Source organism: Egretta garzetta, unplaced genomic scaffold (assembly GCF_000687185.1).
Source record: "Egretta garzetta isolate BGI_Z169 unplaced genomic scaffold, ASM68718v1 scaffold158, whole genome shotgun sequence".
NCBI lineage: Eukaryota > Metazoa > Chordata > Aves > Pelecaniformes > Ardeidae > Egretta > Egretta garzetta.
This window is the reverse complement of record NW_009260430.1, coordinates 799,897-826,749: the sequence shown is the minus strand read 5'-3', so window position 1 is coordinate 826,749 and position 26,853 is coordinate 799,897. Positions and strand designations below refer to the sequence as shown.

General features: G+C 39.7%; 1 protein-coding gene across 5 annotated transcripts in view; it reads right to left on the bottom strand.

Moving 5' to 3' along the window:
• Nucleotides 1-3,641: 3,641 nt before the first annotated feature.
• Nucleotides 3,642-26,853, bottom strand: part of DIDO1 (death inducer-obliterator 1) — a 55,433-nt gene continuing 32,221 nt past the window's right edge. For 4 of the 5 annotated variants that reach the window (XM_035899269.1, XM_035899268.1, XM_009643698.2 and 1 more), the window contains 10 exons: nucleotides 21,288-21,738; nucleotides 20,193-20,352; nucleotides 19,502-19,618; nucleotides 19,171-19,278; nucleotides 18,581-18,716; nucleotides 17,905-18,451; nucleotides 16,872-17,025; nucleotides 15,675-15,764; nucleotides 14,832-15,027; nucleotides 3,642-7,556 (listed from right to left, as the gene is read on the bottom strand). In XM_035899269.1, coding sequence (XP_035755162.1) covers nucleotides 4,162-7,556; nucleotides 14,832-15,027; nucleotides 15,675-15,764; nucleotides 16,872-17,025; nucleotides 17,905-18,451; nucleotides 18,581-18,716; nucleotides 19,171-19,278; nucleotides 19,502-19,618; nucleotides 20,193-20,352; nucleotides 21,288-21,738 — 5,354 coding nt within the window. In that variant the 3' untranslated portion in view covers nucleotides 3,642-4,161. Of the gene's footprint in view, nucleotides 7,557-11,896; nucleotides 11,971-14,831; nucleotides 15,028-15,674; nucleotides 15,765-16,871; nucleotides 17,026-17,904; nucleotides 18,452-18,580; nucleotides 18,717-19,170; nucleotides 19,279-19,501; nucleotides 19,619-20,192; nucleotides 20,353-21,287; nucleotides 21,739-26,853 lie in introns of those variants that run through there. The other variant, XM_035899271.1, reaches the window with a different exon arrangement.

Genomic DNA, 26,853 nt, shown 5'->3' with positions numbered 1-26,853 from the left:
GGGCTGGATGATCTTATAGGTCTTTTCCAACCTAAACGATTCTGTGATTCTATAATTGTGAGGCCCTAGCCCTAACGCCACCAGCAGGGGTAGGGGGGCGATTGGGCTTGATGACCTTAAAGGGCTTTGCCAACCCAAACGGTTCTGCGAAGCTTCCCCACTACATGCAACCCCAGCAAGGCGTTTATCACACCAAGCCATTAAATAGGAGCACAGCGTTGCTTTTCCACATAAGGTTCCCCCCCCCATTAAACATGAACACGACAGGAATATTTTTCACCAACACAAGGCTTAGGAATTTGTCAGCCTGCGGGAGAAAATGATATTCAAATTATTTTAAGAGCAGGGCAGTAGAGCTCCGCCGTCCAGGAGCACAAGGCCTGTTGAATGGCAGTGGGCGTGTGGTGTAAAGTCTCTCCTAGTATTTCAAAAATCCTCCCCAAAACCCATTTGGCCGGGGCTCCCAGGTCCTGCCGGATGATCGATCATATTTCATGTCCGTCACCTTTTTCTGTGATTCAGGCACCATTCGGCACGCTGGTTGTTACCAGGCACTGGTAGCACAGATAGCGTGAAGGAAAACAGAGAGGAAAAAAAGCCACAATGGTTTGAAATGAAGCCCCGTGCTTTGGTTCACTGCTGCAGGATAAAGGCTTTTTTTTCCCTTTCTGCTTTTTCCCCCCGCTAAGAATGCTGCTGGGGAGCACTGGGGGCAGGAGGCTCTTTCTTACATCCCGTACACAGCTATGGTGGAGTCCCGAGCCCTGGATTTCCTCTTGTAAGATTAAGTTGCTGAATTATAAACACTTGAGCGGTTTGCCAGTGTTTAAATCCTGTTTCTTTGATGGAAAGTTAAACCAAAGCCCCTTAAGTTCTATTCCCCTGGCCTTGTAAAGTTGGTATTACCACACGAGCTCAAGAAAACGAGCTGGGGTGCGAGGGCTTCTGCTCAGAGACCGTCTGAATCACCCTCTCCACAGCAGCCATCTCATGGCCGCGAGCAGTCTGGCTGTACATTCGGTCTCTATTACCTATCTGCTACTGCTTATGTATTTTACTATTAAATGCCTATTCCCGAAGACGCGTTCTAGAAACAAGCCAGAGCGCAAAAGGCACAAAAATGCTACTCTGGCTCATAAATGGAATAAAACAAAACAAAACAAAAAAAATCATTTCAATGCTTTATGAAATCATTATCCCCTTCAGGAGGTTAAAAAAAAATAAAATCTGTTTCCTGCATTCTTTAATGGCGTGCATATTCAATCAAGGTAGTGCGCACAGGCGTTTCCCACGTGGAAGCGCGCCGTGTTAGTGAGGTGCAGCCGAAGTTACAGCGGCGACTTTGCTCTAGAAACAAAGGTAGAAATTTTAAAAGCAGCTTTGTGCACACCGGACTCGATAGACGCTTGCCTCCTCCTCCAATCCTGCATGCTCTCCTTTAGAATGCATAAAGTTGGAGCATTCGTCTTTATTTATAGATGTAATAATCTTTCTGCTTACATTGCTCTAGAGCTTTCGGAGGCTTTTACATAAAAAAATAGCAAAATACTCTTTGGAAAGCTAATTTGGCTTAGTACAAACGTAGATAAAAGCTCAAAATAGGAAGTTGCTTCATGTTAATCAAAAGCTTGAACGAAGCCAGAGAATTATTTTTCTTTTTCTTGCATTGCATGATAATAATTCAGCACCATTTTTAGTCTCTGTAAATTGAGTTAAATCATCAGGTTCTTTTCAGCCTAGCTTTTACTGCCTGACGCAGCGTAGAACACAGGAACCCTGCTGCAAAATCCAACGCCAGGTCATTATAAACTATATAAAGCATAAACGTAAGTCATCAGTGTCTGTCTGTGTGCTGTTGATTTTTTTGCCGCTACATCTGCAGGAAGATGGGTTTACTGTTCCCGAGTTGTGAACAGGTTCTGTGATAAAGGGGCATTTCCCAGAAGACGAAAAGCCACGCATCTATTTCATAACAATGTAAAGTCAAGGAATTCATAAAGGGCAGGAATTGAGCTTTTCTCAAGTTTACAGCTGACCTGAATTACTATTTTTTCTTCGGATTTTTTGGTGTAAAATCTACAACCTACAAACTTCCTAATTGAAATTAAAAAAAAAACCCCTTCAGAATAAATTAGAGCAGGTTTTAGAACCGAGAGAAAAAATCCTAAGCGCCGATTTTCATGGGCTTTTCCAAATGCCTAGTTAAACGTCAGTTGGTAGTGATGTCCTGCCCGACACCTTCCGCTGAACAACGAGGAATGAAAGCTGTGCGCCATCAGACTCTTGTGGTTTCTTGAGAAGTAGCAATATTTAGAAAATAATATACACATACAGATTTGAGAAATGGACAACAGTTCTCTGTAGATGTTTATTCTACTTACAGTAACAAAAACCTGTGAAGTCCCATATTTTAATGTACAGTGATATATTTTGCCATATAAAATACAATTTACAGAAATTTCTATCAAGTAAACCTAAACAAACACACTTACTTTTTGCATACTTTTATGTATGTCTTTAAATTAGAAACATCTCATTAAGAAAAAAAAAAAATCTTACACCATAGTAGATGTTTGCATTTAATACCGCTTCTCTGCATGTTAACGTTTTGCCTACAGGTTGGGGGGTACGATCGTTTCAACCAGCAAATCCGTGATGTGGAAGGACGCCGAAGCTGCACTGATGTGAGCTGTAAAATCTGTAGTGAGATACATGGCACACGCGCTACTTGTAACGTAGTCTTCAAGGGGCAAATGTTTCGAGGAATGTAATCTTCCCTTTCCAAAACTATTTTATAAAAATATCAAAATATTTACCCAACTGTTCATTTACACGGTCAAATAAATTAGCGGGTTTTAGTTCATACTTTAGAATTACGTCCTTGAAGAATACATGAGAAGTAGCAAGGTAATGTATTTCACAGTGAAAAGCTTCCCTCTGGAATCGCCACCTGAAGTACCACCACTCTTTCTTTTCAAGCTTAATGCAGTTTTACCTTTTTCAGTGGAGAGTTTTATATACACTACCAGCCTAAGTAGGGTCTAACAAAAAAACAGAAACCAAGACAGTGACGCTTTTTTTCAGGAGCAAAACACTTTTAAAATGAAAAGTACAATCAAATGGGGACATTTCTTAAGTCTATGGCAAAATTCGGCAAAACCAAAACAAAACCCAAAGAAATGCTCCCCTAGATCAGTTGAAGTCGAAGTAACAGATTCAATGGCCTGTTTAACCAACTTACTCGCCTTCCCTTCGGTACCCCAATTCGTTTGTAGCCTTAGCCTCCTTCAAATAAATGTCTGATGTTTTTGTGAGTTTTGCTGGTTATAAAGGTGCTACGCTTGCATGTTCTTTAATTACAGATTTGTAAAAATGCGACATTTAAAACCCCTCGGCCTCATGAAAAAAAACTTAAGTACGACGTGTTTCTTTGCTGGACAGTTAACAGATGGATCCCAAAGCACAAAATACCTGTCTATAAAAAAGGAAGATAGTGCACTTGAAGCTTACAACATTCCGTTTGCAAATCCTCCGTCAGTCACAAGTGATCATTAACACTGTTCTCCTGCAGCCTTTTCCTAAATACACGGCCCTTCCGTTGTAAAATAAACAAGACAGCAACATCGGACTCGGTTTGTGGGTTTTTTTTCCTTTTAAAGTGTGTGCTGTAGGAACAACTTTGACACCAAAATATCATGTAAATGAGATGTAAAGGTATGGCTCCTAAGGTCTGGATTAAATTCTCTTATAAAATTACAATTCAAGTTACTGGAAAACATAACTTTATAATCTTAAAAAGCAATATGCTCTTCTTAGATTTTTTTTCCATTTCTGTACTGTAAATGGAAATTTTAAGATAAAGATGCAAGTAGAAAAACAAAATTTCAGTACAGGTAACGCTGTGAATTTTTATAAGAAAAACATTATGCACAAAATGCAGCAAGTGAAAGTCCAGTACGTCCTTGCCTTTTATCTGGTTTGAGTATTTTCATTCACAGTTGTTCAGAAATTGCTCATTTGTCAGTACATTCCGTAAGGCGAGTTTTACAACAGCGTTTTTGTAAAGGTGAGAATATACAGTATATACAGAAGATGCTGATTCAGTCCTTGCTGTGGTGTAAAAGTGTATTATTGATGGGAAATAGAATCTCAGTCATATTTCTATGACTGATTAGTGGAAGATGAAGCTTCTGCTTCCGTTGGTTTCTGAGTTTCCTTCGGTGTTTCTGGCTTCATCTCCTTACCAATTTCCCTACTCTTACTCCGGTCTTTGCGATCTTTTCCTCTTTCTCTTTCACGATCGCGATCTCTCTCTCGATCTCTGTCTTTTTCCCTGCTTCGATCCCGGTCCCTGTCCTTCTCTCTGTCGCGATCTCTGTCTCTGCTTCTTGATCGCTCTCTGTCGCGTCTCCTGTAGGAATCTCTGTCTCTGGTTCTTGCTCTCTCTCGGTCTCTGTTTCTTTCCCATTCTTTAGCCCGCTCCGAATCCTTGTCTCTGTCTTTGTTTTGGTTTCTCTCTCTGTTTTTATCCCATTCCTTGTCTCTGTGTCTCTCCCAGTCCCTGTCTCTATTCCAGTTTCTGCCACGGTCTCTTTCCCAAGGTCTGCCGTGTTCTCGATCCCTTCGTCTTTCCTCGAAGGGTCTACCTTGTCGATTATCTGCTTGCTGAGGCTCTGGCTGATCTAATCCCTTGTCTTTATTTCCTCCCTCATACCTCTCTCTCTGTCTCCCTTCAAATGTCTGGCCTCTAAATTCAGGATTTTTGCCTTCTCGGAAGTCAGGTGCTGACCACTGTCCTTCCGACTCAGATCCTTGTCCAGAAATATTGGAAAGAGATGCAGATGGTCCAGCTTCCTCCCACATCTCTTTTCTGTGGGATGGTGGATGGCTTGGAAGGTCCAGGAGTGGTCTTGGGGTTGGCTTCATACCTTGTGGTGACTGACCTTGGAAATGAAATCTCGAAGGGGGAGGTTCATTTTCTTCCGGAAACAGTGCAGGTGTGGCTCCTCTTGGTCCTCCAAACTGAAGTGGTGCTGGACCTCTCTGGTTGGCAAATCTGGGTGGTGAACTCCCTCTCCGTTCTTCAAATGGCTGCGGCAAAAGTCCTCTTGGACCAGGTACATGATTTGGAGCTGGACCTCTCTGCCCTTCAAATTGATTTGCGTGAGGCCCTCTTGGTCCCCCAAAATGACTCGGGGCTGGACCTCTTGGCCCTCCAAACTGAGGGCCTCCTCTCTGTCCTTTAAACTGAGCTGGTGGGGGTCGTCTTTGGCCTCCAAAAGGAAAAGGCGAAGGTCCTCTGTTTCCCATAAACTGAGGTGGATCTGGTCCTTCGAACTGTCCTGGAGGTCTAATCATTTCATTATATTGGGAATCTGAGAATTCCCTTTGTTCCATGTGAGGCTCCCTACGATCTTCAAACTGAGATGGTGACATTCCTCTTGGAACACCATGGTAGGAAGGGGCAGGGCCCCTGTTATCACCAAAAAGAGATGGTGGTCCATGCTGTGTAGAAAATAAGGAAGGAATGGGACCCTTTTGACCTCCAAATCTTCCAGATGGAGGTCCTCTTTGTCCATCATTATTTGGAGAACCGTGTTCTTCAGAGAACTGTGGTGCCGGTCCTCTAAAATTAGGTCCATGAGGTCCTCCGGGTGCATTGAGCATCAGGGGTGCTGGAGGCCCTCCTTTCTGCCCAGACAAAGAAAATGGAGGTCCAGCTCGGTTTTCTTCAAAGTGCTGTGGGGAAGGTCCACCCTCACCCTGAACTGATGGAGATTCAGTTTGTTCTACAAATGGATGAGACTGAGGATTTCTTTGTTCATCATATTGCGCTGCTGAAAGACCCCTCTCTGGCTCAAAGTGACCAGCTGCGTTTTCCTGAGAAGTAAACACTGTATTTGAAAACGAATCCCTTCCCATTCCTTCCTTTGACTCATTTGACCATGGCACTTTATGCATATCTTGCAAAGACTGACCGTCGTTTGATGTGGAGAAATTCGGCTGAAAAGATGTACTCGGAGGTGTCGGAAGCAGCACTTTACGTAAAGGTTTGGATGTAGGAGGTTCTCCAGAAGCTGTTTGACTCATGTTTTCCAAATTAACTTGAACAGTGTTTTCAAATTTGCTATTAGATGCCTCTTTCTGGGACACCGTAGAAGCCTTTTCACTTGAAATCCAATTATCACCACTAAAACCAGGCTGAGTAGCAGAAATTAAAGTTTTATCTTCCTTACCAAGCGAAGTCTGCAAAGCATTTGGAAAACTTGCTGGAGCGATTTCTCTTGTGGCTATCTCATTCTGTACCACCTGTGGCTTTATTCGAGAATCAACGTTGTCATTAGTCTCTGTCGCCATTCTTCTAGCTTGTCGAGGATCTCTATTCTGCCTTGGGTCACCGCCCTGGTTTAGAACTTGTGCTTGCTGATTTAAAGACAATGGTAAATCTACTTTTTGTGTAGCTTGCTGGTCCTGATGGAATAATTCAGTCTTCATTAGGGAAGATTTTGGTGGTGGTGACATTAAAGCATCAGACACTGAAAAATGAGCCATTGAAACACCAACAGCTGCTCTTTGTTGTCTGAGGGCTTCTTCTTGTTCCTCGAGTTGTCTTTTCTGTTCTTCAATTTGTTTGTTTAATTCTTCCAACATTTTTTGCTGTTCTACTAAGGATGAGGATGCAGATAGATCAGGCACGTATGAGGCAGAGGTTTCCAAAGAATTGCTTTTCGTGTCTGTATACATTTTGTTAGGTAAATCATCAACAGTAACTTTCGCTTCTTCCAGGATAGTTTCATCTTCTGGATCGTAGGCCTCATCCTCTAGTTCTGCTGTATTAGATGGCTTTTCCGTGTTGTATCGTTTTTCGCTTTCACCGGTCTGCATTTCAAAAGCTTTCTCTGGACCATATTCTTCCTCAGGATCGTATGGCCTGTCATCCTCCTCCTCTTCTATAGCTCTGTCTTTCGACATCTGTCCAAACTGTTGCACAATGGGATCTAGCAGCGGAACAGCTGACATTCCTCCATCGGCAGCAGCTGGACCTTCCTGATTTGAAGACTGGACAGTTTCAGAATCCTTAGCGAGAGGCTCAAAAGTTTTCTTTTTCCCAAAAAGTGTCTGCAGGATGTGCTCGAGGGGCGTGGCAGTTTTTGAGGATGAAGAATGCGTAGCAGTAACGCTTGCAGAAGCAGCGGTTGGAACTGGTGGTGTTACAGTAGTTGTGGTTCCACTTTTAATTGAGGACAGGATCTTTAATACTGACGGTGTAACTGCCGAGGTGTCTGGAACGGGAAGTGGGGGTGGAGGTGGAGGAGATCCAGGTGGTGTTGTACTTACGGTTGAATCTCCCGAATAAAGCGCGTATTTTGGAGCTTTCTTCTCTTGCGAAGCAGCCAGTGGCCCTTTAGAGAACAGCGATGATTCGGTTTCCTCGTGTGCTTGAATTCTGCTTCGCTTTTCCTCTATCTTCTCTGTTTCAATGCCAGTGGCAAGACGTTTCCCTTTCTGACAGATAACCAATCCAAGAATTAAATTTGGCCGAGATGACTCAAGACCTGAAAAGGAACACAAAGATCGTATACGTAAGAAACTAATTGTTAATTGTGCTTTCAGTAGAAACTTATTTTATATAGTGACAGCTACAAAGGTCAGGTCATAAAGAGAACTGTTTTTCTAAATTCCATTAGATGACATATTGGCAATTTTAATTAGTCCATGAGCATATATATTTGTATATAGTAAGCAAAGAAATGTTTTAATTCCTCCCTTGATATTTTTAATAAAAGATTGCAGCAACAGGTAGGATTATGAAAAAGTGTCTGTGCAAATGTTCAAAATCAAAAAAAGTTTTTATATTTTTTGTATTGTTGCATCTGTTTGTTGTTCAACCAGCCCTACCTCTCCCCCTGAAAAACCGTATCTTTACTTTCAAATAGTTTGCAATTACGTTGTACACACAGAGATACTGAAAAGTGAGAAAACCTGGGCTAAACTTCATAATTATATTTCTGTTATAATCTGTGCTAAAGACTACATTGACATTTACACCAGTCTATAAATATTTTGTCTAAGATAAACAAATACCAGTAATTCCTAAAAAGATAACCTCAAACAAACTGTGTTTGGAAACAGTATTAAAGCTTGTAACCCACTCCCGTTTCGTTTGGTTTTTTCCAGCTAGACATTATTTTAAACCGTGATAGAAGCAGGGAAACTATAACTAACATAGCCAACAAGCACTGGCGAGCTCAAGCAGACACGGGGTTGGGGGGGGGAGAAAGGGACGCTGCGTGCGTTTGCTTTCTCTGCGAGAGAATGGTTGGTTGGGTATGAGCCTGGTCTGCAGAAGGCAAGGGGACTCTCAACCCCCCGTTGCAGGATTCAGGTGGATGCTGTAGGCCTTTCTAGAAGTAAAAAACACGGTAAGCAGGATTACTCCTTTGTGAAAGCGTCACACTTGAATCCTCGGAGCAGTATATCCAAAAACGATGGGAGAGTTGCTGATAGAGAGGAGAAACGCAAAGGCCTGGAGGTCCGTTTAATGCTATCGCATTTCTTCCTCTTACAGGCACAGTTCCCACTGGCCCTTGTGGAAGATGAACATGTCCAGAATGAAGGGCAGGGAATAAATCCTTTAACATACAGTTGGTGGCAAAGGTAGAAAATCTGTATAGAGAGGGGGTTCTGCCTTTAGTGACTTTAAAAGGTCCTCATCTGAGGACCACTGGCTTTCCCCTACACGTGCCATTAGTTACTAGTTGCGTCCAGTAGGAAGCAGCAATATAGAAACACAAACCAATCTGTAAATTAACAGGCAATAGTCACTGTGGTTAAATGGCAAGGTGAGGGCTCTGACCTACGTTGCTCCTTCTATTCATGATCCTGTAAGTAACAGCTTTATATACGTATATGTTCCCTGTTCTTATTAAACCAAACCAACTGCTCATTAAGGAACAATTTTAAAATATCTAATTATTAGCATTGAAAACTTCTTGATACCAGCAACCCCCCCCCAAGCCCCACAGCTGCAGATATATTCCACTAGCAAACCACGTTCAGAGACATTACTTTGCTGAAACAACTGAATTAGAAGTTTTAAGGGGACTCTTAAATTTACTTCTAATGAGAAAATTACATCAGCTGTTGCCTAAATTTATGTCATGTTTAATAAACTTCACCTTTCCTAAGTTCTTTGGTTGCTAACTTCACACTGAGAAATCAGTACATGAACCTTTGTCAGTGAGAAGGTATCATCACTCTCAAAGCTTAAGCTAAACTCGGTTAGAACCTACTTAAGTACAAGATGAAAACTGGGCTGAATTGATGCCAAGGCAAAGCCCAAGCATTAGAACCAATTCGGTCTGTGATGAAAGCCTGTACTGCAGGAATTACTTGCACTTTGCTAAATAACACACCAAAACCATCGCTGCTTTAAATCTTAAACTTACTATTTCTATACTTGCTATATATTTCATTAAGCTTTTGTTCACAGAACGTCCCCCTAAATCACTGATGCTTCCACTTCTTATGCTCAAATCTTATCCCATATAAACCTTATTTTCCAAATAGTGAACTACAGATAATAAGACGACAGAATTTTTTTCAAATAAAATAAGTTAACTTTGAAGTTTTATGAGATATCTTGATAACTGAGGGAAAAAAACCCTCCTCTAAAAATTCTGTGTTCTTCTAATTGGCACAGTGAAACTGGTTTAATCACTCAATGAAGGAACCAGCAAAGTCTGGTAACTCCCCAGAAATAGCCCTTTTAAAAGACCAGAAAAAAAATATGATGAAAATTTGAGGCCAATCTCAAGTATTTGCTTCAGATTTCCTATCAGGAATAGCTCTCATTATATTGAGAAATAAGAATAATTATAAATTTGAGTGAAAGTTTTTGGAAAACAGTTACTCTGTAGAATGCATTCTAGATCCACACCAGAATTTATATTATTTCATAGCGGTCAAGTTTTACATAGTTCTGTGGTTAAGAGGGAACTGGACATGCAGGTTTAAATCATCTTTTTTTCATTTTGTAGTATGTATTATTTCCTATTTGTACATCTAAAATTCAGTGCCAAAAAGGTTTTTTCCTCCAGGTACAAAATTTCTGTGTTAGTTAAGTGCTGCTAATTTTCACCTTCTTCTTTCAAAATTAGAAAAAAAAATATAAAAATTATAAATACAGGAAGAAAGTTAAGTGGCTATATTACCAGAACTAAGAATTACAATAATTCAGTACATGCACAAATTTGTCCCTTAAGAGGGGTCGGGCTGCTGAGATGTACATGGGAAGTAGGCAGGACAGGAACCGAACAAGTAATGACTTTCAGTGAACCTAAGATTATTCAAAAAGGAGCACATAAATACTTAACTTATCCAAATACTCATTTGCACCCACAGCCTACAAGCAATTCTAACAGTTCCGTTCACAGTAATTTACTACCTTAAAAGAAATGATATTAATATAGAAGATCAAGGCATAGTTCAAAAGTAAGACAACTGGGGAAAAAAAAAAACCAAAACATTCACAATTTACAGTCGGAAGAGACTCATTAGTTAGAAATGGTTTACTGTGTGTGAATTTGCTTTATATTTTTTCTTTATCAGTATAAAAATAACGACTCTGCATTTGGTCGGTGTTGACCAGTGCAGCGTATCTCACAACTTGGTGCTCATCCAAGAGCTCCTAGCAGGCACTTGCTCTTCCTCTGTTGTTAACGTTTTCGTTATCTACTTTTATGCAGAGACTTATGATTTGTGCAATTAGTCACAATGAATCTCAAACACCGAATAATTGAAATAACCAGGTTTCAAAAATCCATCAGGCAGAATATCTAATAAACAGCAATTACTGAAAAATCAGGTTTGAATCCCTGTAAGAAACAGAGATCAAGTCACTAATTAAAAGAGGGTGAAATTTTAATACACTTTCAAGACAATAAGTTCCGGTAGTAAGTTAATAACATCATCTGTAATTTAATCTGGTTTTAGAGTTTAGTCATCATAGAACAAATCCATTAAGATTTTAATTTTGATACTGCAGTTTTACACAAATATTCCAATTTATGCCTAACCTGGCTTCTACATTCACTCAGTTCAAGGTGGTCAAATACTAAATGCTTCTTTTGAATGGATGCATACGGCCGGACCAGCGTTTCAAAGGGCAGTCCCATTCTATTCCAATAGCCATCAATGGGTTAAGTGCCTAATTTTAGGTAATAACAAGAACGCTGGCTGCCCTCTCCAGCTATTGCTCAATGCCTCTTTCACAAGCATTTTGAAAGTGCTGCAAGCTGTGCTGGCAATTAGTAGCTTTCAGTGCTAAATTATTTATAAAATAGTTATTATCCTGTTATGTATTTGAAGGCCACATGTTGGTTTTATTGAGTTACATCCTGTAACTAAAGCCATTAAAACAGGATATACTAAATATTAGTATTGGATAAATATTTTTGTTACCCTTAAATGCTTTTTTTTTTTTCATTAAATCAGTTTTACCATATTTATGCATACAATGCTCACAACTTTCCCTATCATCATCAGCTGGTAAGAAGTCACCTGCACTGTTGAAGATCAATGTACATCAGTGCCAAAGCCACGGGAGGGCATTAAGCACACCCATGGTGTACATTTTAAAACTGCAGAGACCAATACAAGAGATTAGTGAAATTTTACCAACGCCATTTAAATATTTGTCCCAATTAATCATGAGAGCAGCTGACAACTAGAAGCAAATCTGTACATCCTTAATTCGGGGACATAGATCGCTTCCAGCGTGGCTGCACGTCCAGGTACGCTTGCCGAATGGAATCGTCTCGTAATGCCACGTTCTGCTACGGCTGCTTTTTACAGTGATAGCTGCTGAGAGGAAGACACCGAATTCCATTCACAGTTAAAATTTTGTTCCATTTGTTGCAATTTTGAAGAGTGTTCTAACCAGCATGAGGAGATTTCATGCCTTCATACCTTAAGAAAAAAACACACTTCCTATCATAAACCACCAAGGAGATATATCAACATTTGTGGAATACATGGCTATATTTCTGGATATATGGCTCTTTTACTAAAATTATTTTAACTCTGTAAGATACTAATTACACTAAATTCCCTCAATAAATCATTTTCTATTGGTAATTAAGTCCGATTATACTATTTTTTTACAAAGTGCTTTGAGATCTACAGATGCAAGTGCTAAATAACATTGTGTGTATGTGAAACCGAAAAGTAAATTCACATACAGTAAACCATAGCAAAAAGACACTGCAGAAGAGCCCACCGATACATAAAATCTGCTAATAAATGTCTGAGATGAATTAAGTATAAATATGGACAACCTTCCGTTTTCCTCTGGTTTTAAATCACCCATATCAAAGTTTTTTGTAGATCTTCTAGGTACTAGCGCAGTTCAGAAGTCCTCAGTTGTGTTCCAAATCCAGTCCCATCAGAGAACAGGAGAAATTCATAATCCATACGTGCCTGATGGAACTGGTTGATAGAGCTGGAATATCTTCTAACTAGGATTTCTGGAGTGGCAGGGGTTTATGGTCCTCTCCCTCCTCCCCCCCTCCAGTCATATTTCTCAAATCATCTTAAGCTACCTAAAGCGTAATGCTTTTCGAGTCCTTGCTAAATTCTATGTGAAGGTACACGATTAAATTTAAGGACACAATGACCACTTTCCACAAAATATTTTTATTGATTGTGAAAGAAAGAAGAGGCGGTAAATTCCATCAGATGTCATTAAGAAGTATGGATTACATGTCTTTTATGCTGTGGTTTTAATACATACACAAAAACAGAAAAACAGCTTACCTGATTTTTTTGCCCCCCCCTATCGGATCTGGTTTTAAAATACGAACACAGCTTAGCACAATGATGAGGCAGAGGCTGCTACAGAAGTTTCCAAGAAGTGTGAATTGATGGCAGAAGTCTAAGTGGGTCTTGTATGAAACTGCTCCATCATATGGCCTCTCTGCCTCTGCAACCTTGTTTGTGTTACTATCCTTTAGCCACTTTGCCTAAAATATGTATTTCAATTTGAAAACCTGACTCATAAAAGTTGCCTCCATGAGCACCACCAGCAAATGATAACTATTTTTTCTGAGCAATTCCCTCCAGTTCTGAAAAAACCCTTTTTTGCCCTTGAAATTCAGCAAAACGAGGCTGACATTACAAATTTCTATACTAATACTTGGTAGAGTTTGTCTACGTTTGCCAACCTATGACAGAAAAGTAAAAGGAATTGTAAAAAGGGAAGCTGGTATTTTCCCAGGTATTCGAGCAGGCAACAATCAGGTAAGTGCCTGCCCCGAAGGGAGGTTGTTCGCCAGCCCAGCTAATGACTGCAGACATTTCCAGCTGATTCAACGGCCAATCCCACCCCTGTGTTACTGCCCAGAAAGGAGGGCACTCCTTTTGTCCTGGCTGGAAAAAACAGCCCGTGAATTCAGACTCTTTGCGAACATCTCTGTGCCACAAGTATTCTGCACTTAGTGTTTCCACTTTTTGGCTACGAAACGGGAATAACAGTTTTTGCCTACCTTTCAAGAATTCAGTGAGTTAAAGATTATGAGGTGCTGAGATTCAACAGTTACAGCTATATTGCTGTAATTTAAATAGCAATAATCCTGCCTTTTTAGCTCTAGACCTAGACCGTGCACTGCTCAAGGACGGGTAAGACAGACTTGAAGTGTATGAGAAAAACCTTGCCTGAGAATGCAGAGCAAGTGCCCTTTGCAATCTCATGGAGGAAGGGAAAGCATTTAACTAAGGATGTATCGGTGGTTGTTGTTGTTAGTCATGTGCCATTAACACATGACAACCTGGCCCAGACACTGTTGCTCCTGCATATAAGCTCTGAGAATGCTTTATTGAGTTTAGTCCTAACTTGTATTTGAGGAGGACAGTCAGCTTCTCAGAGAGGTCAGCTCCTTGCATGTTTGCTGTTTCATACCTACCGTTTAGTATTTTGCAAACCATTGCTACGACAACGAGGTATTACCTTCATGGTAACCTGTAGTTCTTCAGCCTCCTAACCTGTTATTTTGTATAAAACCCCAGATACTTGAAGATGACTTCAAATTTTGGAATAGAAGTGTGTGTCACGGCTGAGTTCATTCTCAGTTCTTCTGTCACCATGTCCAACGCACAAACACGGAGCAAACTTAAGTCAAACGTTACTACTGGTAATTTTATCTAAAAATAGAAGATTATGATATAACCTGCCTATACCAGCTGCTGTCTGCCACCTGCTAACCCTAAGGAATGTGAATCAAACCAACCAACCAATTTTCAGAAGTCGGCGATTTGGCTAGAGTTTGCTCCAACGAGAACAAAACATTTCTAACACCTTGTGCACCACATAATACTGAGCATGAGGCAATGACAACGCAGTGAAACCACTGTGAATATTACCTTTGTCTTCATAGATTTCTTGATTCCTCTGTGGGCTAAGTTTCCTGCTTGATATAAATGACGGTGAATGGCTTGCAAGGGCCTAGGCTTTATGGATTTATGGGTTGCTGAAGATGGGGGGGGTTGTTGAGGTTTTTCTCAATATAGTGGCTATTCCACATACTTGATTTTACAGGTAAACTCATCCTCCTAATAGCATATAAGCATCTTGTTTGGAAGACTATGTAAATTTCAGGCAATTTTATCTTGAACAGAGGTCGATTTCCAATTTTTCCCTATTTACATGCTTTAAAATTGGTTTTATATTTAAAAATTTACTAATGCTTACATTAAACATTCAAAGCAACTTGTCTCAGATTGACTTTTGTTTTGTGATTTTACCTAGCATTTAACCTCCCCTGTTTTGTGCTTACCTGGTCCCTCAAAGGGCAAGAGTTTGGAAGGAATTGGGTCCTTAGAACTCAGGGGGATCAGGTAGAGATCCTTGACATGTCTGTTGTTATTAGCTACAACACCAAAACGACCACGACTGCTAAAATAGGAGTAGAGAGATATATAGGCAACTTCTTCTTCTTCTGTTGCAGGATGGAAACGAATCAAACACAATTCCTGTAATACAAAAGCAAAGTGGAAAAATTCAACCTGCAACATACCAGCAAATAAAACGGTAAAGGGCAAATTCCAGGGGTAAAAATAAATTGCACATGTCTCACTCCAACTATGTTTTCAAGGCAATACTCTGGCTTTAAGAGAGTACTGTTGCTCAATTTGTAATAATAAAACAGAATTAGGTTTGTTGTTTTCAGAAATACAAATTACTTGCGTATCTTCAAAATTAAACATCTTGAGGCTCAAATTATTACGAAAGGAATGGAAAATTCTTAGTTCCATGAATATATCCATACACTGTCTTTTTTTTATTTCTGAAGTGTTTTTAATAGTAAAATCTATTACATACACTAAAAAATTTCCTTTTCTTTAAAATTTTAATTTCAATCTCAATAGATTATTAATATGCAATCATTAGAAATTAATAAATGGTATGAAGATTTAACTACTAAGCAGGAGAGGATCTGCAGCTCAATAAACATGTTTCTTCAATAAATCAAAAATTTCAAAGGAATAAGTGGTGTTGGTAGTTTTTCAGGTGTGATCTATGTCAGCATTCGCTGTTTATTAATGTATAATATATTAAGTTCTCATTTTATATTGCTGTATTTTTCTTCCGTGTTTTGCAAAGGATTTGAAGTGAATACCTTAGAAAGCGAAGATTTGAGTTTGCCAACATAATCCCAGACCGTCTTCGGTGAGATCCTCCCACCAATATGAATTGTATCTGGTAAATCCTAAACAAGAAGTATTACACAGTAGTATGAGAAAAACCAAGAGAGACTGATGTTTCAAAGCAGTGCAGGCCGCCCCATCCCAGCAGCCCAGCGGATAACGCACCAGTGTGTTCTAGTAAACTTTCAGACATACTTTTCTAATTTCAGACAGGCTATTTCTAAATTTCAAGGTGTTTAAGCGTGGCTTGTTACCAAAAAGGCTAACAGTCTACACGAAACAGAACAAGCATTCTCAAACAAGGATAGCAGCAAGATGTCTAATAGCTCTGTACGCCCATTACTGGCTTTGCTTTTATAGGGAAGCTGCTATTTGAAATAGAGATTTTCTCCACACTTTCAGTTTCTCAGGAAACGCTGCACTCGTGACTACAAGTCACGTGAATTCTAGTGAGCCTCCTGTCAGGAGGACACTGAAACTCATTTTAGCAAAGGCAATACCAAAAAAAGCCACCAACCCTACTAATAAAAGTCCTGAACCACACATTTGCGTTTGAAACTTCCTAAGTCGCATAAAATGCTCTTCAGAGAAAAAAAAAAAGAGAAAGAAAAGCTTATTTGCTTTAACGCAAACCTTTATACCGTCTCCTTATTTGAATGCACACCCACCCAGAGTAACATCATCCAACTGGTTTCATTTGAAAATTAGTAAAAAGGATGATACTTTTCATAAATGACCAAACAAAATTTTGTCATAGATCACATCAGTTACCTGTCTAGTTTGAGAACTAGACAAGACATCTACTTTAAAATAGTGGCTCTAAAACTTCCTTGCATAAAGTGAAGCTGAAATAAAGGTATTATTCCATGTTAGATCCTAACATATGTATAAATATGTTTAAAGACATGAGAATCCTTCACAAATTTGTGAGGAATTTTTAAAAGGCTTTTTTTTTTCTTGAGCTACTTTTCCTATTACTAAAGGGATGCCATTTACCACTGCTACAGTTCTAATATTACTATATCTATATCTGTATACATCTATATCATCTGTATACATCTATATCATCTGTATACATCTATATCTACATATTGAGTGAGCCCAGCCTTTCTAGCCACAGGAACTGCAGTACAGATTGATGCTAAACACAGAAACGGGTCAGTGCTAACCTCGCTAAGATAATCAAAACACCCGGAGACAGGATATGCTTTAGTGACAAATTTGGCCACACTTTGCATGTTAATAAATCCTTTCCAAATGGTGTTGAGACGAGAGAGAAAGAGGGAAGTATCGCTGTCTTGAGGTGAGCGTGGCTCTGCAACACTGCAAAACAAATCCAAAACAGAAAGGTTACAGAAAACAAATGAGAATGGTCCCTTCTTTCTTCCTTTCCTTTCCTCCTCCTATTGATCAAATACTTTATTTTAAACAAATAACAGAATTTTTACTAAATGCTTTGTTAATGTTTTTCATTAACTTGGTATTAGTGAAAAAAGGAGTAACAGAAAATAAACTTGTAGCTGCAGACAGACAGGCAAAAAGATGCCAGAAGATATGACTTCTATAAAATCAGGTTAGCATTATAAGTGCTGTGATCCTGACTCTGTAACAAACTAATCTGAATTATAGATCTCCCACTAACTGAGTCAACAATATGCATCTGGAAGAGATTCTCAAGTAAAAGTTTTTGCTACGAACACAAATCTTGTTAAGGATATACTTTGTAATATTTAATTTCACTAGCGTATATACCCAGAATATGAAAGAAATCCACTTCCTTTCTAGCCGATCAATTGGTTAATTTTAACTTTAATACATAGTCATAAATTCAGATATAACAGTATTTTAATATAGGATGAAAATCTGGAAATGCCTTTAAAGCATCTATCACATCCGCTTGCTTTCTATATACGAATGTGCATGCAGACTTCTAAGCCTGCAGAATACCTTCACGTTTTATTTATCTGCTGAAACACACTGTAGAGTCTTTGCTGCCAACATACACTGATGCTCAGAAAATTTTACCAACTAGAGAAGGTAAACGAGGAGATGGTAAATTAAAAATCTGAATCGGGCTACCTGAACTTTGAAGTTGAACATGCCTTTTGATTGGGGGAGGGTAACAGGACATGGGACACATGGGACTTTGAAAATAACCACGTTAAAGTTTCGGTAGCTTGGCTTACTGTTATGTATACGCACTTGATATTGGGCGACTGATGAACTGCTAAGTATCTTGGATCTGGTGAGGATGATGGTTTTGTTAATATTGATTTGGGGACAGTCATAACTGGTTTGGAAGTTTCCTGTTTCGTTTCCCCTGTTGAAACTTTGTCAGATGCAGGACCAGAACGCAGGGCTGGTGTCGCCATACCAGAGGAGCTGCTCATTGCTGTCCTCGGGTCTCTGCCAGAAACTGTGACGGTTGTCACAACTCCACCAGCACAAGAGGCAGGAAAAGCAGAAGCCTCTTCAGGTATGGAGGAGTCTGTACTGTTATGGCCCTGGGTTGTAGGAATGTAAGTTCTTTCTACACTTGACTGAGGAGCGGTTTCTGCTACCGGTCCAACTTCAGTTTCCATTGCATTTTCAGCAACAGCCTCCTTGGCAGGCTCTGCTGTTGGGGTTGGTGCAGAACTTTCATACTTTGGCTGAACTTCTGGTTTTGATTTCGACTCCACCTTTTTAACTGGAGCCACTGACTTTATCTTCTTAGGTGGTACTTCGTCTTCGGATGCTGAAATTTGACCTATAAATTCAATTTAAAAGATTTTGATTACTATTTAACAATGAAATAGTTCAGAGAAAGACAAATAAACAAACAACACTCTTAACATAACAATTCCTTTACTTTGCACCAAGTCAGCACTGTAGATACCTGTACAGATTTTGCAGTTCAGGTCAAAAAGATGGGCTCGATGTTGACTCGTTGTATCCTTCAACATACTGCTAAAAACATCTAGAGAAGGAGCACTGTTCAAATTTGGTGCAGCTCGGGCTGACTCTTGCTGCTCCTAAAAGTGAATAAACATAAAATATATTCCATTTGATGATAAATTTCAACCATAAAAAAATACTTTGGAAACCGTTAATTAACTTCCGTTCTTTACAAAAAAGGTGAAAGGCTTTCGTTAAAGCATATCACGTCAGATAGTCTCAAATAATATTTGTCCTCATTTCATTCCTTGGTGTTCTGAAGTAGATAGCTAATGTTCAGAAATAAGAGACTGCTCTGTAAATTGACAGCAAGGGCTGAAAAATACACGGCATTTTAGAAGTGCATGCAAACTACGCCCATCATTTGGTCGCTGCAGTGCTTCAGACTAAAAGGAAAAATGCTCGCAGCACACCTACTAGGTGATAGTATCCTTACAGCTCATTGAAACAACTGCTAATGAAAAATTTGAGGCCCTAGTTATCATTTATCTCCCTCGATGTCTTCATGCTGAAGCAATAGCCAATACTTACATCAGAATCAGATACCGGCGGAGAATCTTCCATATTTACAACTTGTACATGTTCCCGTTTTACAGATGTTTTCTTGATTTCATGAGATTTGCTTCTTGACTCTATCATCTGAAAGAAACAAAACCATTTTGGTAAAAAGTCTACAGATTCATTTTATAATTTTATTCCGTACTTTGTTATCATTTGGCTGGTAGTAAAGTGTATTGAAACAGAAAATTATTAGTATTTTGCTAGGAAGAAAATGGTGCAGTAACATAATATGGGTGGTAAGGGTTGGTGAACTCGCTCTTAATTCACATATAAGGACATGGGGGAAAATTATGTTACTTACTGCTTTAGCTGGTTTCTCTTTCCATACAGACAGTTCTTTAGATAAAAGTTCTTCTGGTTTCATTCTCACTAGTTTTGACAGTGAGATTTCCTCACGAAGGACACGATGAAAAAGTCCCTGAAAACAAAACAGACTTTGTTGCCACGCTGAGGCGAACCTGCTTGGGGAACTACAAGATTTGCAGCGCTGAACAGGCAAAACCTGTTCCAGTTGCTTAATTCTCTATTAAAAATACCGGCTGCTTATAAGCAAATTTGGAAAGGTGCAGCAACCAGAAAATAAGAAGTTCCAAGTGTTCTTTAGTGGATATTTTCATCTGCACCAGCATCCATTTTTTTCTTTTAAAGCATAAATACGATCATGTACATGGGCAGTATCCAACACATACTACAGAATGTCACAAGAGAAGAAATTAATGAAGTCTGTATTTATTTTAAGAAAGCCATTCCGTAAATAAATATTTCACACCAAATGCCCAAAGTTAATAAATACACATGACCAACTAACGCAGACTTTGAATTCCTACTGGATTTTTTTTTTTAAATATTTGAATGGCTTTATAATAAGCTTTTATAGTGTAATTCGTAAGTCTCTATCTTGAAACTCTTAACATGGAGGGTATAGTTTGACATTACATTAAAACCCAAAAGTATATTTCAGTATATGTTTACTGTTTAAGGAAATTCCAAACCTGGTTTTTCGGGTCCTTCAGATTGAACATGATGCTACGGTATTTACTCTTGTATCTGTTGTCCGTAACTTGAAACAAATTAAACATCTCCTTTACAATGTTGAGCGCTACTTTCCCTTCTTCGCTCTCTGTCATTACCAGATCATCGCTATCATTGACTCTGTTAAAAACAAAAACGGGAACGTGCATTTATGTTACGCATGAATCTTCAGGCAGCATTCATGAAATCTGACTTTTCAGAGGAAGAAGCTAACCTAGGCTCCTCCTCACGCAGCAAGGGCTCAAGACTCCTTTAAAAGCCATCTCAAAGCCAAAGTCTATCTCAGGACCTTGAACTGTGAACTATGACAACCCCTCATGACGGTCCACAGGCGTAGAAGGAAGGCCTTTGTGGACTGACGCCAGCCTTTACAGCTACTGCTGCTCACAGTGCTTGACGTTAGGAGTTTCTCTGCCGTGAACGACACAGGGAGCCTGAGCACTTGAGTTTTAGTGCTAGATTTTCCACCGTGAACAGGATTTCCATTTCAGAGACAATACCAGAGTGCAGTGGTCTATACTAAGTATTGATGGCTGGCATTAGCTTTAATAATCATGGACAAATTGCTTTTGTTTGCTTGCAGTTTGTTTTTCGTCTTTCCTAAGTGATACGGTTGCCCACTGACCAGGGTTTGTTCTTGATTTTTATGTTGGGAGGGGAGGAAATCTCTGCTTCAGTAAGCCTTTAACCTTTCACTATGATATTCCCTATACTACGTTCCCTACAACCTCTACATCTCCAAACACTGCTATCACCAGATTTTAAAACTTCAGAGCACCTGCATTATAAAAGCTTCTATGCTGTAATTTAATTCTTCAGCTGTAATTGCCTCAATATAAATGGAATAGTGAGGTTTGGTTTTATTAAAAGACCTTTTCACATGCACATTTATTTTATACCAGGATTTTTAAGTTTTTTTAATATAAACTTGAAACGCCAATTATACCTGTAGTATAAATTCAATCCCTCGATATCCCTAATCAAGAAGTAAACAAAACTAAAAATTTACATCTAGTTGTAGCTTCCTATATAAAATTAGCGCTTTGAATTCCCACCTCTTCCACAAAATTTCCTTTAGGGACCGTCGAATATTTTGTCGAATCTGAGAGTTGGGTTGTGACTGCATAGGGTTAGCTGACGCTTTTGCTTGACTACTTCCAGCTGCGGTAGAAATGGAAGACAGCGAAGGCTTTTTGAGTCCTCCACCCAAACTGGAAGATGTAGCTGGTTTTTTGGAAAATGCTGAAACATGAGAAAGAGATGAATGTTTTGAAGGAACACTGCCTGATGAAGGCCAAGGTTTCTTGGGAATTACACCTTTGAAACTCCCAGCAGAAGGTTTAAGTGGTTGCTTAGTTAGTGGCGTGTTAGAGAAGGATGGGGACTTCTTCGAAGGAAGATTTTTAGTGAGAGAAGACGTCTGTTTCTCCATTATAGATGCAACAGCTTTCTTCGATGCCGATGTAGGCTCTGCTCTATCTTCATGCTTTTTCTCTTCCCTTTGAGCTGTTAAAACAAAAAAGAAAATACAACATTAAAGGCTTAACTTTCTAACTTCCTATTCATGAAGATCAGTTACCAACCTGTAAAGAAAAGTCTGTGAAATGACATCTGCAAAGAATAACTCTCAAGTAGGCAATTTAAGCTAATTACTTCCACTAGCCTTTTTGTAAGTAATTTTAAAAACCATGCAGAGGTGGACATAAGTTTTTTGAAGAAATTTGTCTTTGATCCTTCAGAGAGTACTTCATCTCAGAGGCTGACTGAAGAGCTTAAGAGAGTTCCACTTTGGCTCTAAAGGTTGAAAATTTTATTTACAATCTACGTAAGAAAACTGAAAAAAAAAAGGCACCACCTTCAAAGATTCTTGAATGGGATAAGCTTCAAAAACACCCCACTGTCACACGTTTAAAAAAAAAGGCAATACAACCGCATCTTGTATTTAAACAGAAAAATTCTCATAGCACTTTATAGAACCTGCTTATTACAGAGGCTAGCCTGATGATAGAGTCCATGAATTTGAAACTGCATGATTACCTTTAGTATTATTAATAAATAATTATATTAATAAACGCTTTCCCCCAGATTTTTTATTTTAAAGAGCAAAGACAGACAAGTTACATTGCACAGAAGCTGCTAAAAAATTTAAATGCATACTCAATCTACTTGGTTGCTAGCATTAATATCATACAGATAGCATTGCCATGAACTATTACTAGATCTTCCTATTCAGTTCCTAGCTAAATTCTAGATTTATAGAATAATTAAACATTAATATTTCTGCTCAAGCTGTGGCCATCTAATTCCCACCATTCACAAACTGTTCCATTCACAAACTGTTCCATTCACACTATTCAACAATTCCCACCATTCACAAACTGTTCCATTCACACTATTCAGATTTTCCATTTTTTTCCCCTCAAGTTAATAGAGTAATTGATACGTCGTACACAAGAAGATTTACAAAGCATAAGTAAAGGCTCCAGTTTTCACCCAGGTTGAAGTTATACTTGCACAGGACTTTAAAAGCAAGCATTTCTTTCAATTGCATTCATCTGTTCGCTGCTGGCACCGACAGGAACAATTCAACACAGCAAGAAAAGCCAGACCCAAAAGCACACACGTACACCCAGCAAAGCACACATCGTTTACAAGACCTTAAAGACACGGCGGGCTAACACTGGCACGTTTATCCTGACAGCTCAAAAAAGGATGGGTTCTGATGGAAACTACCAAAACCCAGCTCCTGAAATACAATTGTTTCAGTTAGAAAAGCCAGGTTTTCTCCCCAAAAAGCCTTTTTTTTCCTCACAGATCTGACCACTGACTAGTTAACAAGTTAATTTTTAATTGATTGTCTTTAGCTACTGAGGGTTTGTAGATGAATTAGCCCAGAAACCCTAGTGGCAAAAATACAGGATGCTTCCTGGGAAAGATCCAGGAATTTAACTTAGGATAACTTGAACAAACAGCCCCACTTCACCTTCCAGCCCTGCTGTAACCAGAGCAGAATTACCAGGAGGATCCAAATTGTCCGTTCTGTTCTGAGATGGACTCGAAGGGGACAAAGCACTCCCGTGAAGCCTGGTTCAAGAAACCCCATACATCAGCCCAAGCTTTCCATGAAAACACCCCTCAAGATCTGGGATGCTTAAGAGACAGAACATGCTACTCCCTTATTTTGGGAGGAAACAGCCTTGCAGCCTTTCTCCACACTTAAAAGTTCGGGTGCCCCCTGAATGTCAGCATACGCTTCCAGCGGAAAGATGCTTCTAACCCCAGTTTCTTTAAATGGGCTCTTACTGGTGGCAGTTTCACCACAAATACAGAAACCAGTGGTTGAGATGAACTAAGAAAAGAAACTGTACTTGAACTTTGCAAGGCGAAGTATAAGGGTGCGTGCCGAACTTCTGCTGGAACACAAGGAGAAGCTGGAAGATCCAGGAACACTATGTATTTATCCTTATTTATTTTCCTAGAAGCATTTTACAAGTAGACACCTCGAGGAATTCTTCTGAGTGAGAGTTGACTATTTGAAGTGTAAAATCAAACAGCTGCCTTAACGCCTTAAATAATTTCCAAGATTGTGAAGATTTTGCTATAAAGTAGATTAAAATTATTACTCTTGCACTGTTCCTGTAGTTTTCCCTAGAGACCGAGCCCGGGAGACCTCCCTAGTCACCCACGATGTCTTCTCTCACCTCCCCACCCTCCCGCAGAGCTCGCCCCCCTCACCCTGCTCCAGGTGTCAGCAGGGGGATGGGGAGCTACTGCTGATGGGTTCGGTTTGGTCAAATGAGGCACCCAGAACTTAACAGAGGGGAAAAAAAGCCCGATTTTGAGTTAATAGTCCTGAATAGAGAGGTGACCTCTCTATTCTGATCTGATCTGATAAAATGGCAGGAATTCCTCTGCTCCCATTCTCCTTTGCCCGGTTTATTGTATCTTCTGCACAGATCTGTACCTTTTCAGGCCCGTAGGACAGAAGCACGTTTCCGCGACTCATCGGGAAAAGGCAGGACAGCACAGCTCAGGTTTCAGAATGACGACAGTAAAATTCAGTCCTCGGTGCGAAGACATTTAGTTCTTTTGGTTTACAGCAGAAGTACAAAATGTGAAATTCTGCATTTGTATTTAATTCTCTACATGCTCTCTTTTTAATGATAGTCCGAATTAATTAACAAGACCTACATAAATAAACCTAAAAATAGCATGGCTGTTTTGTGTCAATGAGATGCTGTATACACGAGAACTACATCCACACCACAAACCTTCCTATGTTACAGAGCTGTATCATCGTAAGAATATGCACTTGTAAAATAAATAAATAGAAGTGACTAGTATAAAGGTAGATTGACGTTCCCGGAGTTGAGGGCAGCAGAATCGATGTGTCCAAGGAGAAAGATGCAGAAGCATCCTTTATTCTGCAAGTTGGCATTGCGACTACTGACGACTGTTTCCAAAGTAAGGGATGTTCCAAAGTAAGGGAGGTAATCTGTGCTGCTTTAGCCAACAGAAAACGTGCAAATATTTCATAAGCTTCATGGAAGTTTAACAGTGTCAAACTACAATACTACTTTATACCAATTAAAACTGTCTATCTAGCAGGACTTGTTTACAGGAATTGATGGTACAGATTCTGTATGTACTAATTCAGCCACACGTAGGTCGTTCAGTGGTTCGGAACATCTACCCACTAAGTTTTCAAGTTTACAGGACACATCACCGTATTTGAAGGACACTTGCATCGTGTGCGCATTTTGACAAAGAACCAAGACTACGTAAATCTTACATCTGCAAGTAAGCTGTGATGGCTGTAGAGGAACCTAACCGAAACCACCTCTTATCCCATTTTGACTATGAGAAACCAGAACTTTCTGTCCTATCAAGTTTTGGTTTTTAGTGACAGAATTAATGTGCTGCCACGTGATCCAGCTGAACCAACTCACTGTGCCGTTACAGGGGTCTCGGATCCAACGCACAGGAGCGCCCAGCTGAGCGCGAGGAAGGAGCAGCGCTGCCTCTTCTGCTGGCAGCTCGCTCTTCTACGGACCTGGCCGCAACATCAGCACACCCCAAAGCTTGTGCCATCTTCTGATCGGTATGAAACTATGGCAAGTGTATGTTTGGAAGAGCTAACAGAAATATGTACTCTTTTCAGAGAGCGGTATGCCAACGTATTGTGGGATTTAACTTCTGAACAGATGCCACAGTCGCTCAGCAAATCGACGGGACATACAACGGAACGGGTTTTCTTTCAGACTGTGAGTTTCAAATAGCTTGGCCTTGCAATCCACGAACAACTTGAAGACGCAGTTAATGCCTACTATACATACTGGCCACTGTATTTTATACTGCGATGTTTCCAGTCCTTTTCATCAGTAGCTCCAGCGTACCTACAATAAATGCTCTTAAACACATTTAAAATAAAAGTTTTAAAAATAAAAATAAAAAAATAATTAAAAAGATTGAACATTAGCCTATCCAGTCTAGCAATAATAGGGAGTTTCACCACAGAAGACCCGTGCCAGAATAAGGCATTTAGTGGCTCTTCTATTCAGCACTGTGAACACACGGGTATACCTCCCTTGGCTCCATGTTAAAGCGGTATTTAAAACAAAACATTAATTCCTGTTTTCACCACTTTGTTCTCTGAGCCAGTTATTAGGACCGCAACAGGATTCTTATTGACTGAAGAGGCACGGGCTAAAAAGGCCGAGAGGTTCAGATGGAGCTCATGAGCTCATTTCTAGAGTGAAACCCAATGGATCCGCTGGCAGAAAAAAAAAGTGCGTTCCTTGCAAGGCTTAAGAAATTGAATTACTATAGTATGTTCACTACAGACATAACTATAATCTCTCCCACTAGATGTCAACAGATACAAAACCCTCCCCTATGGAAACTCCCCATGAAGCTCATCTAAATATTACAACACGCAGCCAAGGAATGAAATTTCTGTAAGCGGTGGACGATGTACCGGCCAGGTTATCTATGGGGTGACAGCTGAGCCCGTTGAAAGCCCGACGGTTACATATCCCTCACTTTTGTACACCTCAGCATTGATGTTTCAGCACTGTAACGTGGGTGTTCAGGCCCAAATTAAGAATGATTTCCAGTGTAGCAGTTTAATTTTGCGTGAAGGATCTGCGGGATGCACTCACATCGTAACCCCTCACCTACGCTGGGAGGCTGTGTTTTACACCACCAGCATGGAAATCACCCAGAGGGAACTTTGCCGTTCCTCTGATCTCTTCCAAAGTATTTCTGTATAGCATTCAAGTCTACGCTGTTTCTTCCCCCTTTCCCTCTCTACCTGATCTTAGGAATAGCAGCTTTATAAAGCCACTTCAAAACTACACCACCACCCCCCTTAGTTTCTATTTAAATTAGCTCATTTGTGACGGGTTATTTTGCTGGAGACATCATCTATTTTTTTCCCAAATTTTAAATATCTGAAGAAATGTGCTATTACTTTTGTTTGTATAGTTTTAAAATTATTCATGTATAGTTTTAAAATTGTTCAAATCACACTTTAAAGATCTTCCAATCTCTTGTTCTAGTTGATGCTGAAAGTTTTAAATGGTGCAGTAGATAAACCACAGGCAGCTACATTTGAAGAGC